The sequence below is a fragment of the Chelonia mydas genome, chromosome 1 (genome assembly GCF_015237465.2).
Source record: "Chelonia mydas isolate rCheMyd1 chromosome 1, rCheMyd1.pri.v2, whole genome shotgun sequence".
NCBI classification, from domain to species: Eukaryota; Metazoa; Chordata; order Testudines; family Cheloniidae; genus Chelonia; species Chelonia mydas.
In genome coordinates this window covers 214,408,696-214,426,130 of record NC_057849.1, presented here as the reverse complement: position 1 = coordinate 214,426,130, position 17,435 = coordinate 214,408,696, and the positions used below count along the sequence as shown (strand labels likewise).

At 46.3% G+C, this 17,435-nt stretch overlaps 2 protein-coding genes across 7 annotated transcripts in view; both read right to left on the bottom strand.

Annotated features, from left to right (window-relative positions):
* Nucleotides 1-1,597, bottom strand: part of LOC102941695 (alpha-2-macroglobulin) — a 58,133-nt gene extending 56,536 nt beyond the window's left edge. The window contains exon 1 of the mRNA XM_037912670.2: nucleotides 1,455-1,597. Within this exon, the coding sequence (XP_037768598.1) occupies nucleotides 1,455-1,543 (89 nt within the window). The 5' untranslated portion in view covers nucleotides 1,544-1,597. The remainder of the gene's footprint in view (nucleotides 1-1,454) is intronic.
* On the bottom strand, nucleotides 1,583-16,812 carry LOC122461562 (ovostatin-like). 6 transcript variants are annotated; one of them, XR_006283565.1, is made up of 11 exons: nucleotides 16,726-16,812; nucleotides 15,802-15,886; nucleotides 15,490-15,646; nucleotides 13,814-14,055; nucleotides 13,119-13,180; nucleotides 11,844-11,928; nucleotides 11,065-11,151; nucleotides 10,724-10,820; nucleotides 10,177-10,266; nucleotides 9,110-9,189; nucleotides 1,649-1,693 (listed from the first exon to the last, which is right to left on the bottom strand). XR_006283565.1 is itself a non-coding variant. In XM_043521758.1 (10 exons), exons 4-10 carry the CDS (start codon nucleotides 13,886-13,888, stop codon nucleotides 1,631-1,633), a joined length of 549 nt encoding a protein of 182 aa, XP_043377693.1. In that variant the 5' UTR covers nucleotides 13,889-14,055; nucleotides 15,490-15,646; nucleotides 15,802-15,886; nucleotides 16,726-16,812; the 3' UTR covers nucleotides 1,583-1,630. The 6 variants fall into 6 exon arrangements, 5 of the variants coding, with proteins under 5 accessions (XP_043377693.1, XP_043377620.1, XP_043377562.1 ...); XM_043521758.1 differs by lacking the exon at nucleotides 10,177-10,266 and having other exon boundaries at nucleotides 1,583-1,693; XM_043521685.1 differs by lacking the exons at nucleotides 1,649-1,693; nucleotides 9,110-9,189 and adding an exon at nucleotides 16,315-16,491 and having other exon boundaries at nucleotides 9,769-10,266; nucleotides 16,726-16,806.
* Between the last annotated feature and the right edge of the window lie 623 nt (nucleotides 16,813-17,435).

Here is a 17,435-nt window from a genome sequence, read left to right as displayed (position 1 = left end):
CTAGATTGAGAGAACGAGACTTGACACAAGGCAGGTCTCGGTAAGACAGATGGAGAGAGAAGAGCGGGGCCCCTCCTGTGCAGGAGGATGCAACCAAACACAAAATGGCAGTGGCTTCTGCAGCACAGAGGGGTCTTCTCTCCATTTAAAGGTGCAGGACGCAGACACCATATCTGACCAGACACAAGCTACATGCTCAGAATGGAACAGAGCTGGGTGTAAAAAGTCTTGATGAAACTGTTTTCTGTCAGAAAGTGTAGTTTAGTCAAAATGGAACCAGTTTGTGGGAACATGTCAAGTTTGCCCAAGGGCCCGACAGAAAAATGATAAAACAAATTGTTTCGACTTTCTCATTTCAATAACATCAAAATGTTTCATTTTTCCTTTAATATTCTGCTGTAGTATAATATTTATATACATTATAATTATTCAATATTATCGTAACAAAATGTTGTGACATTATCAAAATGAAACATTTCTATGTTTCTGAATCAAAATTTTCTGGAATTTCCTTCCTCTCAAAATTTAAACTGCACGTTCCGATTTGGAATGAAAACAAACTTTAAAAAGTCAGGCTTTCCAGTGGCATGGCAATTCCAGCTTCCAGCGAACTGTAAATTGTCTCCCTGTTCTGTATTTGTATAAAGCCTAGCACAGTGGGGGCCCTGATCCATCACTGGGGTGCATAGGCACTGCTGCGACACAAACAAACAATTCTAAAAGGGCATTCCTTGGGTTAAGAGATCTGACATCGGAGTTTTGGGACTAGATCCATCCCCGCTGAATCAAGGCAGCATAAATTGCACCTGCTCATGTACACCAGTGAGGAGGGATGCTACATCAGGAGAAGGGATTGAGCACTGGAGGGTAAACGCTCTAATCTATGCTGGGCTCCAGGGGAAGTCTCTGCCAGTCGACACTGCCAAAGGGATTACCCTGAGTCCTCCCAGCTGGCTATACTGGCTATACCCCCTCTTCAGGCCCCTCAATGGAGTCGAGGTTGCAGCCAAGTTCCTAGTTTGCAGTGCCCCAGGTGGATATTCCGGCAGAGTGTGCCACAGCCAGGGTCTGTGCTGACAGACAGGAATCTAGGTCACTGACTCTCTTTGGGAACAAGCACAGTCTGTGGCTGCCAAGGGAAGCAAACTGGCTTTAAAGAAGAAGAGAAAAGAGAAACACTTTTCTGAGCTCTCCCTCACAGGCAAGGAAACTGGGGCCCATCCACAAAAGGTACCACAAGGCAGAGGACATATTGCCCATGCAGCCGCAGGGAGAGCCAAACTCCTGAAGATGTCTAGGTAGGGATACAGGTAGAGAGAGCTGTGTGGGGAGCCCCGGAGTGGAATAGCGGGTGGGGCTGCAGGGCAGGTTTGAGTGGCATTGGCAGCGCTGTGAGGGGGATGAAGGAAAGAAAAGAGAAGACAGCACGAGCCCCCTCTGCATGTGCAGCTTACGGTTCAGTGGTGGGCGACGTGTCTCCAGGGAGGAGGAAGAGGAGCAGGAGGAAGATGTTCGGGCCACCGGGCAGCCTGTCCTTGCCCATGGTGCAGAGCGAGGATGGTGAGTGAGGCAGACACACAGCCTTGTCCGCTGGCTCCCTGCACCCTGGCTGTCCGCTGCGTCCGCCCCTTTATACCTCTCTTTGTAAACAGCCCCCGGGAGGGGCAAGATAAGGGCAGGGGGCCAGGACCATCTGGGAAATGGAGAGAGGTATGTGAGGAGGAGCCAGAGCCAACAGCTTTGACTCATGGCACAGAGACTGTCCCTGGCCAGACCCTGACAAACTGGGGGGTGGGGTGGGGTGGGGTGGGGTGGAGGGAAGGGTATTTATTGGAGGTGTTCATGTGAGACACTGTCCTGTGTCTGAACCATTCACCCCCATCCCCTCTTTGTATCACTCCAGCAGCACTCTGCGGTGGTTGGAGAAGCCCTTTAGCTCATTACTGGGCCAGTCCAGCATTCTGTGGGGACTGGAACAAACTCCCCAAATCCTGCCCAGTGTTCCCAGAGAAACCTTTCCTGTTCATATGCTGTATTCCACTGGTATGATAGCCAGCTACGTCCAGTAATATCTGGTACACATCTCAGGGGATGCAAGTGAGAGACCATTTTGTGTACCATTGCCCCCGGCTGCATGGCATGTGTCAGAGCTGGCCATGGGGATAAAAGTACCCTTTGCTGGCTGAATGAGTGGAGCTGCCCCTGTAGGGGTGTGTTTGTGCCACTGCCCTTGTTAGGAGTGCATAGAGCACACTTGCTCGTGTCCACAGCACTAGCTCTAGGCATATCCGCGCCCTCAGTTGTTTGAGGGAGCGGGACTGCTTCCTTAGCTCCCCAGGAAGCTGGTGCTGGTTGTGAATGGTCTCTTTGGAGCACAGTAAGATTGGCACACTGGGGCTCTAAACAGAGGAAGAAAAGTCTTGTGAGAGAAAGTTGGGAGAAGTGGGTTCATTTCTCAGCCCTGCCACCGATTCACTGTGTGACCTTGGGCACGTCCACACCCCTCTCTGTGCCTCAGTTTACCCATCAGTAAAATGGAGGTAATGATCCTGACCCACCTTGCAGGGGTGTGTTGGGCTCAACTGACTAATGGTTGTCAAGTGGGTTAGGATCTTCTGATGGGAAGTGCTACAGAAAGGCAAAGGAAGAAGCCCTTTGGGGGGCACATGGGAAAATAGAAGTCAGACATTCTGAAGATTAATCCCTTACCCCATTAGGGAATTAAGATCATTCAGGGAGTGTGGGCAGCCCCTGCCCTACTTCCACAAAACGGAGATCTGAAATACTGGGGAAGCCTTAGTCAGGGAAGGATGGATCCTATTGAGATCCCCAGCAGACCTGGGAGAATGAGTAATTTTTCAGTTCCTGACAACCAAAAGTTTTCTAAACATTTACTGAAGTGAAAGGTTGAAAAAAATTGTTTTGGCTCAAATGAAGCATTTCATTCACCCTGAAAGAAAACATTTCATTTTTATGTTGAGTCTTTAATGTTTTTAAGTATTTTAAAAATAAATTAAAGGAAATTTTGAAAAGCCCCAACCCCCCCCCCCCCCCCAACCAAAACAAAACCAAAAAACCCGATAACACGTTAGTGGAAAATTTCAAAACAAAACATTTTCTTTTTTTGTCATTTGGTTTAAGGTTTTCCCCCCAAAAAATCCAAACTAATTTGCAAAATGTTTTGCTGTTGCCCAAGCTGCATTTTTGCTGCCAAAAAAAGACACTTTTATAAAAAAATGCCACTCAGCTGTAATCCCAGATCCACATGGGCCCAGCTCTCGTCACTTCCAGTACAAACAGTTGGAAAAGACAAACAGTTGGAAAAGGTTATGCAATTGGCTGTGGGTGATAACACAGCCTTCACCTCCCTGTGGGTCCAGGAGTGGGAAGTGAAAACATATGAAGAGTTAGTACTTTAAAACTCCTTGGACCACGGATTCAGAGGGTCCTGTCAATGAACAGGACAGTGAGTTAATATCCCCTGCACAGTCCCCTTCATACTGTCCCTCCCTTTATGCTCAAAGGAAATTTTTAATGCCCCAGCTGTCAGTTCATAATATCTGAGAATTTGGGGATCAAGAAGGCTCTGGGAAATAACGGTCTTAAGAGAGGTCCGGGGCGAAGTGGGGGGGCAGCAGGGGAGGATGAAAGGTATTGGCAGAGCTGTGGGGGGAGTCCAGGAATGCATTTGGCACTGGTGCAACCACTGCTGGAATACTGTGTCCTGTTCTGGTGTCTACAATGCAAGCAGGGTGCTGATAAACTGGAGAGGGTTCAGGGAAGAGCCTTGAGAATGATTAAAGGATTAGAAAACATGACTTAGTGATAAGATAAATAGATTGAACTCCTTGAGTCTTACAAAGAGAAGGTTAAGGGGTGACTTGAACCCAATATAAGTTTGTACATGGGAAACAAATATTTGATAATGGGCTCTTAACAAGATCTAATGGCTAGAAGTTGAAGCTAGACCGGGGTTCTCAAACTTCATTGTACCACAACCCACTTCTGACAATAAAATTACTACATGACCCCAGCAGGGGGGACCGAAGCCTGAGCCTGCCCGAGCCCTGCCTCTGGGCAGGAAGGCCAAAGCCGAAGCCCCAGCCCTGAGCCCCTTCCTGCACCCCAAACCCCTCATCCCCAGGTCCACCCCACAGCCCACACCCCCAGATGGAGCCATCACCCCCACCCCGCAACCTCTCAGCCCCAGCCCTGAGCCCCCTCCTGCACCCCAAACCCCTCATCCATGGCCTTACACTAAAGCCCGCATCCCCTGCTGGAGCCCTCACCCTTCCCGCACCCCAACCCCCTGCTCCAGCCCCCTCCTGCACCCCAAATCTCTCATCCTTGGCCCCACACTAGAGCCAGCACCTCCAACCAGAACCTGAACCCCCGCACCCAACCCCCCTGCCCCAGCCCAGAGCCATCTCCCATAGTCCAAACCCCTCGGCTCTATCCCCAGCCTGGAGCCTCGGAGAAGAGGTACTCCAGGGGTGGGGCCTCAGAGGAGGGATGGGGCAGGGCAAGGGTGTTCGGTTTTGTGTGAAGTAGAAAGTTGCCAACCCTATCCTGGGCTGAAGCTGAAGCCCAAGACCCGCTGCCAAGGGCTCAAGCCCTTGGGCTTTGGCCCAGGTACTGGGGCTTGGCATTCAGCTTCAGCCCCAGGCTGTGGAGCTAAGGCTTCAGCCCCAGGCCCCAGCAAGCCTAACGCCAGCCCTGGTGACCCCATTAAAACAGTGTCACGACCCACTTTGGTGTCCCGACCCACCGTTTGAGAAGCGCTGAGCTAGACAAATTTAGACTGGAAATAAGGTCTACATTTTTAACAGTGAGGGTAATTAATGACCAAAACAATTTTCCCAGGGTCACAGTGGATTCTCCATCAAGAGCAATTTTTAAATCAAGATTGGATTTTTTAAAAGACATGCACTAGTTCAAAAAAATCATCTACAACCTGTGTTAGACATGAAGTCAGAGCAGGTGATCACAATTGTCCCTTCTGGCCTTAGAATGTATGAACAGTGGGCTGCCGGGCAGGACTGAGGGGCATCATCTGAGCTATGTGGGGAGCTGAGGGCTGGACTAGAAGGGGGACTGCAGGGCAGGATTGAGGTATGTCTCTGGATAAAGCTTGTGGGACCCCTTTTCCATACCATGGTGGGGCTTTTAGGGTCTCATTGACAAGCCTGAACTTTCATGTGTGGGGGAAAGAAGCTGTGTCCTGGCTGGCATTAAGCATAGACCATTTGTGGAAGTGGCTGAAAAACAGTCTCCCTTTCTTGGAAAAATTTGAAATTGTTTTGAACAGAACAAAACAAAACTCTTTTGTCCTGAGCAAAGACAGAAGGTGAAAAATTTTAAATTTTTCTCAAGGAGGAAACATTCCCTTTGGGGAGAACCAAGCCAGAATTTAACTACTTGCTCCAGGGGCTGCCTGACTCCCTATTCATTTGGCTTCCTGGGCTGGCTGACTCTGGGCCAAGGGATGCCCTCAGAGCTGTCTGAGGAGCCCTGGAAGCAGAGGCTCCATCCAGCTCCCCAGGTGTGGAGCCACGGGAGACTGGTGATGAGCTAGCAGAAAAAGCAGGCAGGTTTCTGTTGAATGTTTCATCTAGATCTACTCAGTACCAGGGAACATTTTGGTTTTGATTAATCATCATTTTCCCCTGGAAGAACTTTCCCCTGGCGATTTCCAACACCCTCTATTTGCTGAGCACGTTGACAGAGTGGGAGTTTAGGAGAAGACAGGAAAGCAGTGAGCAAATAACAGAGGATTTCGAAAGTGGGACAGAACAGAATTTGCTGGTTCATCACTTAATGACTTGGCTTCCTTACAACAAGGGCCACGGGGAGCACAGTGGATTTGAGCCAAACAGCAGAGCAACCAGCTGCATATTTACAACTGAGGCACTGACTTACTGCAGGGTCCTGGCCCATGTCACCTTTGTTCTAACAGGAGGGACATGGAGTAAACAACCAGGAGACCCAGCAAGGACATATAGGTTGCCTTTGCGTCAGCTTCCCTGGGGCCCATAGGTGCTGGAACTGTGGGTGCCGGGGGTTCTGCTGCACCCCCTGGCTTGAAGTGGTTTCCATTATATCCAGGGTTTACAGTTTGGCTCAGTGGTTCTCAGCACCCCCGCGATACAAATTGTTACAGCACCCCTGCTGGGCCAGACATTATGCCAGTGGGTTCTGCAGCCCTTTCATTCTGATGCCCATTGAGAGCGAGAGAGGTCCACCCACCCACCCAGAACTCCAGTCCTCACCATGTGGCTCTCAGCACATTCCATCCTGCACAACACTGGGATAGACTCCATGGTGCAAACCTATGGCCTGAACCAATGAATAAATAAGAGTAGTTATAGTGACTATTAGAATTTGGGCCAGAATTTTGATCACTGGCGGGGGTTTGCAATGCTGAGAAGAGTCCACTTCAGTGAGGCAGCAGGGTTAATGGACAGGAAGCTCAGAAGTCCTGTCTTCTGCTAGTGGCCAGTGCCAGGTGCTTCAGAGGGAAATGACCAGAACAGGGCAATTACCAAGTGATTCATCCCCTGTTGTCCATGCTGAGCTTCTGGCAATCAGAGATTAGGGACACTCAGAGCATCGGGTTGCATCCCTGACCATCTTGGCTGTTAGCCATTGATGGACCTGTCCTCCAGCAATTTATCTCATTCTTTTTTTAACCCAGTTATACTTTTGGCCTTCACAGCATCCCCTGGCAATGAGTTCCACAGGCTGACTGTCCGTTGTGTGAGACAGTACTTCTTTTGTTTGTTTTAAACCTGCTGCCTATTAATTTCATTGGATGACCCCTAGTTCTTGTGTGATATGACAGCGTAAATCACACTTCCCTATTCACTTTCTCCCCACCAGTCATGATGTTATAGACTCTATCAGATACTCCCTTAGTCGTCTCTTTTCCAATCTGAACAGTGCCAGTCTTTTAAATCTCTTCTCAGACGGAAGCTGTTCCATACCCTTAATCATTTTTGTTGCCCTTCTCTGCACCTTTTCCAATTCCAATATATCTTTTTTGAGATGGGGCAACCAGAACTGCATGCAGTATTTAAGGTATAGGACTACCACGGATTAGGAGTAGAATGGCTTTATGATATTTGCTGTTTTATTATCTATACCTTTCCTAATGGTTTAACATTGTTACTTTTTTGATTGCTGCTGCACACTGAGTGGATGTTTTCAGAGAACTATCCACAATGACTCCAAGATCTTTTTGAGTGGTAAACTGCTAATTTAGACTCCATCAGTTTGTATGTTAGTTGGGATTATGTCTTCCAATGTGCATTACTTTGCATTTATCAACATTGAATTTCCATCTGCCATTTTTTTGTCGAGCCACACAGTTTTGTGAGATCCCTTTGTAACTCTTCGCAGTCAGCTTTGGACTTAACTATCCTGAATAATTTTGTATCGTCTGCAAATTTTGCCACCTCACTGTTTTCCCCTATTTCCACATCATTTATGCGTATGTTGAACAGCACTGTTGCCAATACATATTCCTGGGGGACACCATTCTCCATTCTGAAAACGGACCATTTATTCCTATCCTTTGTTCCTGTCTTTTAATCAGTTACTGATCCATGAGAGGACCTTCCCTCTTATCCCATAATGGCTTACTTTGCTTAAGAGCTGGAGGGTTTAATCTGTGGAAGGATTCTATATAGTGCTATTGTTCTCATCCTGCCTCTCTGTAACCTGAAAAATTCAGCTGCTTTTTCTCCTACAAACCCACATCTCAGTATCCTTGGTACTTCTAAAGAAGTTTTGGGCCGAGCTGTGTGACGAGTCCAGGACTGGAATATCAGGGGGGCTGCAGAGCAGGACTGAGGGGCATTGGCAGAGCTGTGTGGGGAGCCCAGCACTGGAATATCCTGGGGGCTGCAGGGCAGGACTGAGGGGCATTGGCAGAGCTGTGTGGGGAGCCCATGGCCATGGGCGCCAGGTTTGTATAATTTTTGGTGGTGCCCAGAACGGGTCCAAATCCTATCCACCACACCTGCCTTGTAAGCCAATATATAACCTTACCCGGGGCTGGGGCCGGGAGCAGGGCCATGTCTCCAGGAGGGGGTACCTGGACAGAGGTAAGGGGGCCAAGGCTGGGGTCAGAGCTGGGGGTGGGCACAGGGCCAGCAGCGGAGCCCCGGGAGGCAGCTGGGACCCCGGGCGCAGGGCTTGCAGCGGAGCCCCAGACATTGGTGGAGCCGGGCTCATGCTTCTGCATATTGGTGGAGCATGGGCACAATGGGCTCATATAACTCGCCGCCTATGTCCAGGGCTGGAATAGCAGGGGGGGCTGCAGGACAGGACTGAGGGGCCTTGGCAGAGCTGGGTGGGGAGCCCAGGGCTGGAATAGCAGGAGGGCTGTAGGGCAGGACTGAGGGGTCTTGGCAGAGCTGTACAGGAAGTCCAGCTTTGGAATAACATAGCTTGCATTTACAGAACTATGCAGCAGATTTTTGCACTTCATCTTGTCCACAGTAGTCCTGACTATCAGCCCATGACCCTTGCACAACTCCATTGCCCTTCTGTTACTGGCTGGGTCACTGGCTCTATAAAATTGGCATTAGCTCGGACTAGTTACACACTTCATTGCTTACTGAGGCTGAGCTGTACACCAACATGAGAGAAAGCAGTATATTGAACTATTGCTTATGATTTGTGTAGCTAGCTGCAGAGGCAACAGAGAAATTCCTTTGCTTGCAGCACCACAGCGGGCATGCTGTAGGCCTGATTTTTCTCACACCGGTCAAAAGTGTGAGACAGTTGTCACATTACAGACAAACTAACTCCACCAAGTTGAATGTAGGGCCCGACTTTGCTTGGTCAACAAATGATAATCATGCTTCAGTGAGCAAAGACGAGATAATCAGGACCCAGACCCATGGAATTTGATTATTACAGGGAATATTATATGCTATATTTCCAACTGTTGTTCTCAGTCAGTGTGGAAGCAGGGTAGAGGGTTGTCTATATAAGTCTGGAGGGAGAGTATGAAGGAACATGTGGGCTTGGGCTGAAACCAAGCCAAGTTACCTACTGCACAGTCACAACCTGAGTGACTACATGCTGTAAGTGTAACATTTACCAGCAAGTAGTAGTGGAGGGATTGCAGAAGGAAAGAGGGGAAATAAATGCACTGGCTTCTTTTCTCAGTCTGGGTTTGTCCTGTGAGGAAAAAAAAACCCAACAAGAAAAAAATAGACTAAAAATTAGAATGATGAAAATGGGGATTTTTTTTTTGTATAGCTCAATTTTTTCTCCCCAGAAAATGATGGTTAGCTGTACAGAATGACAACAGGCCTGTCCTGAAAGGGGGTTTCTGTCAGTTCCTTGTGGGACCAATGAAACATCAGCCTATTTGGCCCCATGCAGAGCAATCCTACATCCCCACCCATTGGACCCTACCCATCCTCTCTCCTTCACAGCTGTAACTCTGTTGACTTCAGAGGATTTACTTTTGATTTATGTGTGTGTGTGAGGGAGAGAGAGAGAGATCAGAATCTCCTCTTAAAGCCAATGTGCCAATTCTGGTTGTGCCAGGAGGACAAAACCACACTTAATCCTTCTGCCTTTCTTCTCCTGCTCTACAAACCACTGCAGCTGCATGAAACAGATGAAAATTTAATTGCAGAATTAAGCACAGACATTTTCGCCAAGTTTCACTCCCCACAAGTTTTACTTTTCCAGAAAACTCCCTGAAGCGGCTGGTTACAACACCAGCACCACGTGAAGTTTCAAATCCTGTATATGCAAGAGTTCCAATTCCGGAGTCACCTCAGCTGATGGGTGGGATTTTCAGAAGCACCTCAGGAGCACTAACTTTCAATATCATGTGCGCTCCTAAGTCATTTAGCTGCTTTTGAAACACCCCCTCACTGTTCCTGATGGGGCCATTTTCTACTCAGAAAGTGGCTCATTTTCACGGTGAAGGGATCTGTTTCCAAGCTCAACATCTACAAAATCTTGTATATTTTTCCAGTGAAATCCATCCCACTACACGACTGTCAAATTCCTTACAAAGTACATCAGAGCCCTCAGGTTCTGAACAGCTCTCCCTTTCATTTGGATTACGTGACCCAGTCTCTTGTCCACTTTCCCCCACAGCCTTGTCCTCTCCCATTCTTATTGTACTCTCTGGAGAGTACCACTCACAATTCGCTCTATCTGGTGCGGACTTGTAGCTGCTTTCAGAGTGAGATGTCTGACCATAGGCTGTGCTGTACTCAGCAAGAACATGCTCATCTACAAAGGAAGAAACCCAAACACATTCAATCAAAATATTCCATACCCTTAATAAGTGTCCCCTGCCCCAGTTACAGAAACTTCTCAGCTCACAAACACCTTTGAGAACTTGAAGCATCCCTTGTTTCAGAATGACCTGTCTTCATGGCTGATCTATAAACTCATGGTCAGCATTTGATATGTTCAATAAGTCCCTAAACATTTGATGAAACGCCATTGCAATCTCCCCGTTTCAGACTGATCCATTCCCAAGGCTGAGCTACAATATACAGGCAGTGTCTGGCGAGTTCCAAGGTGTCTACAGGTCCCATCTGGGAGGGACATGGGGCTAACATCCAATATAAAAGCTGGGAGTGCCCTCCCCCAGTCAATATGTATTAAGGCAAGAGTAGTAGCATGTAAACAAACACCATCTATCTTAGTGGAAATAGACAAGGATCTCAGCCAGGCCTCCTACCTATTTCATAGTGATCGTAGATCAGCACTGAAGCTGGTTTGATGTTGAACACAGGAAATTCTTGCTCAAAAGAGAAAGTGATATTCTTCTGTGAGGGCTGGGAATGGAAGGACAGACAAGCTTGTCAGATTATTTTCTTTTAAAATATCAATTTCTTTCCACCAAAGACCCCTAAAGTGCGTCCCAAACACATGGCTGCTTACCTTGTATGATACCATCTGCCCAGAGTCCCTGTTCACTTGACTTGGTTGCTTTACAATTGCCTTGTTAAGACTTTTGGTCTTAGGGGAAAACAGTTTTATAAAATATACACAAAAAAGTCAAGAAAAACTACCACTTACAGACTTACTCAGACTTCCACTCTCCAAGTTGAAGAGGTCACGGTTGTTCTTGGTTTCCACCTGTATCAGCATACGATCACCCTGAAGCTTGAAACAAGGGAAAAGGAGAGAGATTCCATTTATTAACACAAAAAACATCTCAGAACCTGCAGAAATGGCCACATGATGTCAATAAACACCTACCACATTCTTAATTGGTGCAAGTATTGGCAGCTCTATTACCATGGAACAAGTGTTGTGTAACAGCCAAGGTGGAAACTGCATAATAATCACTAGGTGGCAGATTGTCAGAGGTAATTAGGCACCTAAGAATGCAGATGGGCAGGTGCCCAAGTGAATTTTTCTAAAATGCTTAAGTACCTGATTCCTACTGATTTTAATGGGAGCTAGGTTCTTTTGGATGTCCCACTAGGAACCTAAATGCCTTTAAAAATCTGCCCTTGGGTGGGGGAAGCGGGGGGTGCTGTAACACATACACACACACAAAAACTGGCCCTAGGTGTATGTGTGTATATATTTGGCCTAAGCTAGTCAGTAGCAATTTGTCAGGCATCCACACACAGCTTAGTATAATGTTTGTTTCATTAAGTGGGTTACTGGTTGTATGTAATGAAGGGGATGGCAATGTGTCCTGAGCCAGGTGGGCTCCAGTGAATGCCCGCATGGCTCAGAACACTGGTTGGCTGGCCTGGTCCTCTCCTTTTATCCAGCCCAGGGTATAACAGCCTGTAACCGCCCTACCCATGGGGTGGTTTATTGACCTCGCTCCCATCCTTTACCTTCCGCAGGGATAATCCGACAGGGACAAAGCCTAAGAGCATCTTGCCATCAACAATGCTGGAGCTATTGCACTTCCCGGCATAACTGCAATGAGAGAGACAAGATCAGTCTGGACCACGAATGATGAGGAATCACAATGATACGTTCTGCTCCAGAGCACAAGACCTTTCTGATTTACCTGTTCCATTTTGACTTCTTAGAGTATGTCTGCACTTAACACACTACAGTGGCACAGCTGCAGCACTGCAGTGCTCCGTGTAGACACTATTATGCTGACGGGAGGAGTTCTCCCATTGGTGTAGATAATCCACTTCCCCAACAGGCTAGATAGCTATCTACACCTGGGTTTAGGTCAGCTTAACTACACCTCTCAGGGGTACGGATTTTTCATACTCCTGAGCAACATAGTTAAACTGACTTAGTTTTCTCGTGTAGACCAAGCCCTAATTACATGTAGGAGAGAGACAGGGCAGCAAGAAGCATAAGTGCGTGAGAGGGACAGGGCATGGAGAGGAGATCTATTAATACAGCATCTAGTTTCTGTGGTGCTGGTGCTCTATAAATACCTAGAGAAAGAAAGGGTGTTGCAATGAAGCATGATAAGTTCCATGCAGGGTGAGGGAGCTAATGTTCTGAGTGTTTTTTATATTCCTAGTCACAGGGACACGATCCAAAGCTGTTGGACTTGCATTTGGGGAGAGGTCCCGGCATCAGGAACAGGCAACAGGTGTCTCAACAGGAGAGAGTGCTTCAGGGGACTCGGGCACCACAGGGCTGTGGCTGGAGAGAACCCTAGCGTACATACAATGGCTGCTGCAATGGCAACTGCCATTTAAATGATTCATTGCTTCTTTGCACGTTGTGGTTTATACGCATCCAAACAACCATCATGTGGCTAAAGGGGTGCAGGGAGCAAATGTGAATCATCCCCATTATAAAACAGCACTAACACTGTACTCAACTGTCTAGTGTATATGCGCACTGCAGGGCATTGTTGGATGGAATCAGAAATGATTAGTTGTGTATCATAGGCCCAATACTGCTAACAGCTAGTGGAGAATGTCCTTCCGGCCCATTCATTAACACCTGGGTTTTCGGGGTAGGAGAAGCCGTGTCCTATGCTCACAATCACAGGGGCCATGGTGAAGTCCTTGGATGCCAAGGATTTGTTGCAATATTTATAATCAGCCTTGTTTTAAAACCCTCTTCCTCACCCCTTTCCCAGTCAGCTGATTCTTGTCATTCAGGGAGCTGGGGAAGTGAAGGGAGGCTACCTGGCTGAAACGACAAGGTCAAACTTTGTTGGCACATCAGCAGTGCAGGAAGCATTCACTGTCTGCACAGAGAGAGAGAGAGAGAAAGAGAACCCAGATGCCTTCTCAGGCACAAGGATGTTGTATCTCAGAATTAAGTAGAAAAAAGGGAAAATAATCCTGACAATAAAACCCCAATCACTCCCATCCTCCATTTAATGCGGTGGCAGTTCTCAAACACCTTTACGACAGATCTGCCTCTATCCTCTATTTTCCACATCAGTAATTCAGCTCCAAAAATTCTTCACTTGTGACTCAAATACTACCACACAGTGACTCCAGGGTAAGGGTTGCATCTGCATCAGAGACACAATCCATTACTTTTAACGCCTCTCAGAAACCTCACAGCCTGGGAAAGAGGAAAATCAAAGACAGCGCAATAGGGTGCAATTGGCAGAGTTTTCAATTAGAAACACAGCTACTTCTGGGTGCAGAATTGGACCCAAGCTCCCAGGAAGGAAAGTTCCCTCAGAAAAGTGAAGGAAACACTGGAACGCAATACATGAAAGAATGAAAGAGAAAGGAGGAACAAAAGAGAGAATGGAAGAATAAACCAAACCCAAGAGAATAAAAGAAATGAAACAAAGAATAAAGGACACAAAGAAAGAATGAACAAGCCACAAAAACAGGAAAGAGAAAGAAGAATGGTTCATTACTGGGTGGAGCTGCCCCACAATGAGGGGCAATGGGCTGGGGATCTCTGTGCTGCACGTAGACACAGCCATGGCCATTCACTTCCACGCTGTAATTTCCCAGAATATCAGACAGGAGCAGCAGGTGGTTCTTGCTGTCCACTTGAAAGCTCCTTCTGAAGGACTTGCTGGAGAAGATTTTGACAGGTCTGAATTTTGTCCAAATACTTCACTGCAGAACACAAAGGGCCAGGTGAAGGAAAGACCTTCAAATACAAATAGGAAAAGTACATGAAACAGCAACATGGAATATTATAGTGTGTGTAGGGATAGGCTGGAACCCACACCTCCGATATGAACAATTCCAAGGGGGAATGAGGACAATATGAACCCATATTTGGATCTGAATTTTGAAACTGATCACTACCTTTCTAACGGGCTTAACCCAAATCTTAGATGTGCACAGTCCTGATTTGGATCCAAATCTGAATTTTGTGGTGTAGGTCCATCTTTGTTTATATGTTGATGGGCTGTTAGTGAGGATTTCAAACTGATCAATACATTGCTAGCTTCCTGGATGTATTTGAGGTGCAGTTCCTATGTATACTAGAATTACAGTGATCATGCATCAACAGAACAAAACAAGCTGTACACCATAAGTTGTATGCTATCGTAGATCTGTATGTTAATAGTCCACTAATATGAACAGAATGTGTTAAAGTGGATGGTTGCTTCTCCTCTCCATTACCAGCAGATAATGAACGCATGTTCCTGTACATCCTCACAAATTATCACTCCCAGTGCCTAGACAATCTGTAATGATTTTAATACAAGGAAAATTGACAGAAGTACATTTTCAGCTGATAACCACCGTGAAGGAATCCTTACCAAGCTGGGATGTCCAGCTTTGAGCAAAGCCATGATGATGTAGGCTGTGAGTGAAAACTCGTCATATACTCCTCCCTGAATAGAACACAAAGTGAGCTAGTCAGTCCAGGGGAGGAAAACAGGGACCCATCTTCTCCCCTTCCTCTTACAGTATCTCACTAACACATTGTATGCCTGGATGGTGGACCACTGATACCTACTCTATAGGTTTGTTCAAAATCCACATCTTCATTGTCTCTGCCCCAACCTCAAGAGTGTGATGCCAAGATGCACCACTTAGAATAATAGTGTGGTAAAGGTTCTAGCAGCATGAATTTGTGATGGCAACCATATTTGCAAATAGCAAATTTACCTCCAGAATCACAGCATTCATAGATCTGGTCCATCTGAAGACTGAGTGTGTTGATCATGGCAGGTTGACTTTAAAATGATGGCTTTTTAAAAAAACTTATCAGAGGTTTGTAAAGTTAGACTAAATCCTGGTGGATATGAATTAGTGGGCAGAGTGCAGGAGAGATGGTGAGAGATACAGTTTTCATTGATATCAACATATATGTGCTATAAAATATTTCTAGCTGGACTGTGTAGATGTAGTTGATTGCCCTATTCTGCTCTTGGATGTGGTAGTCCAAATCCTGATGAAAGTCAATGGAGTTACTCCAGATTTACACAGGTGTTACAGCAGAACTCAACCTAGAGTATTTTGCACACACCAGTAAGCCCAGTGGTAGATCAAAATATGCTTGGTAAGGACAATATTTTTTAGTGGTTACACTAAATATGCAATGGCTGAATATGCAGAGACACATCACTTTCAAGTTGTTATTGAAGAGTTTCCCAGCATTTTGGAATCACCAGTCTGGCTTCTGTTTGTCTGCCAGCCAGACCAGAGTTTGAGAATGGACCTTGTTGACAATATAGATGTAGCATTTGGCTTGTGCAAGTGATTTATATACGAAGGCGGAGAGCCTGCAAGGAAACCACAGAGACACGAGCACCTACTATGAGTCAGGAGCAGTAAAGATCAGCTCAGATCCCTTTCCCTCCACGCAGGCTCAGATAAGAAATTGGAGTCTATGTAGACAATGCTCAACCCCGCCCCCCCACAGATTCTCAGCTCTCACCATGTGTTCCTTCCTTCCTTATCTCTGCTCCCAAAGACACTGTAGGATCTATCTGGGTGTTTGTAAGACATCTGCTTCTGGTACCCTGAAAGCACAAGGAGGAGACTGAACCATTCCCTGCTTTTAAAGGTAGGGTAAAATCCATTTTTGCCATCAGTTAAACCCCAGTCTCCAAACAGCTTTCCATAGGATTTATAAACTAACAACTGGGGACTAAATTCTTTTGCCATTTACACCAAAGCAACCCTATGAAAATCAACCGACTTGCAGGACTGCAAGAGATAATTTGGTCCTGGATAATGTGACAAAGCTATATAGGAACAGAAGAAGGAAGTGTTCTTCATGAATTATAATTTGATAAAAAAATTGCCAAGATCTGCCACAAACGTAACTAGCCCTAAAATCTGTGTTACTGGAGCAACAATATTGCATCTATGCCAAGACGTGAGGTGCGAAGTTGTTTCAGCAAAGCCAGTCACATATTAGAAGGAGGAATCCTCTAATGCCCCTCACCGCTGGCTAAGTATCCGATGGCCTTGGATTTAGTCTCCTCGTTCAGCTGCCCTGTCTTATTCAGATAGTCCAGGACGTAGATGTTGGGGGCAAACAGGACCATGTTCTGCTCCCTGCAGCCGAAGGGCATCTGGAAGAGCTGCTGCAGGTACTGCATGGCTGTGCCCAGGATATTGTCTGGAGATGGAGACACAGGGAGTCAGTGCACCAAAGCACCCAGCCTGTACATACTATAAGGTTCAGAAAATCCATTTCTCCTCACTGGAGAGTAGGTGTCCCCGTTGCTACACACAATGTTGAGCAAGGACAGTGAGTTTCTAAGGGAAAGGAGCCAAGCTCAGAGTTCAGAAGTCGGTGTCTGAGACACAAGAGTCTCAGTATGAAATTAAGCATGGGAATTAGTAAACTTACCAATGACAGAGAACAAGGCTGTGGCTGATCCCTGCACCAGGTTTGCTGGCTCCTTCAGATACTCCAGCTCAGAAACTGCAGAGCCTGTGAGTAAATAAGGAATAAAAATACTCTAAGTTATACAAATATAAATCTGAGTGAAACAAACAAAAACATGTTTCAGTTTCTTTCTGGACCTGGGACTGAACCCCAATCTCTCACTTCCCATTCCCCACCTAACATTCTTCTAGTGTGCAAAGAATTATTTATGCAGAACGTGCCACTGAACAACTTAATTTGCATACATACATGTAAACAAACATGAAATAAAAACAATATTAGTCAACATTCTGCACTTAACATAACAGTGAGTGGTTTTATAAAGAAAGTGCATTACTACTTGTTTCTAGACCTCAAGCCCGGTTTATCCTTGTTTTAACTGCAGTGTTATGCCAGGGATGGATCTAAGCCCATGCGTCTCTACTGTGTCCAACTGCTGGATCTACCATATGAAGATTTTAATAAAATGGCAAAAATCAGAATAAATTTCCCAACCACATACATAATACAATATGATGGATTAAATGTGATGCAAAGACTCCAAGACAAAGTGAGATTAAGTCCAGGGATGAAAGCATCTGCAGTGCAGATGGAGAAGAATCGCTGAGAGGTAAATGAAAAACTTGTCTTGCAAGAAGACAGGCATTTCCTGTCTCTTTCTCCACCTCTCC

Coding starts and splice junctions, on each gene's coding strand:
- LOC122461562 (XM_043521627.1), bottom strand. CDS start 13,888: ATGGCCATGGCTGTGTCTACGTGCAGCACAGAGATCCCCAGCCCATTG. Junction 10,821..11,064: donor GTGGAAGTCTGAGTAAGTCT/GTAAGTGGTAGT, acceptor TTCCATTCCCAG/CCCTCACAGAAGAATATCAC. Junction 10,267..10,723: donor CTACGATCACTATGAAATAG/GTAGGAGGCCTG, acceptor CTTCCTTTGTAG/ATGAGCATGTTCTTGCTGAG.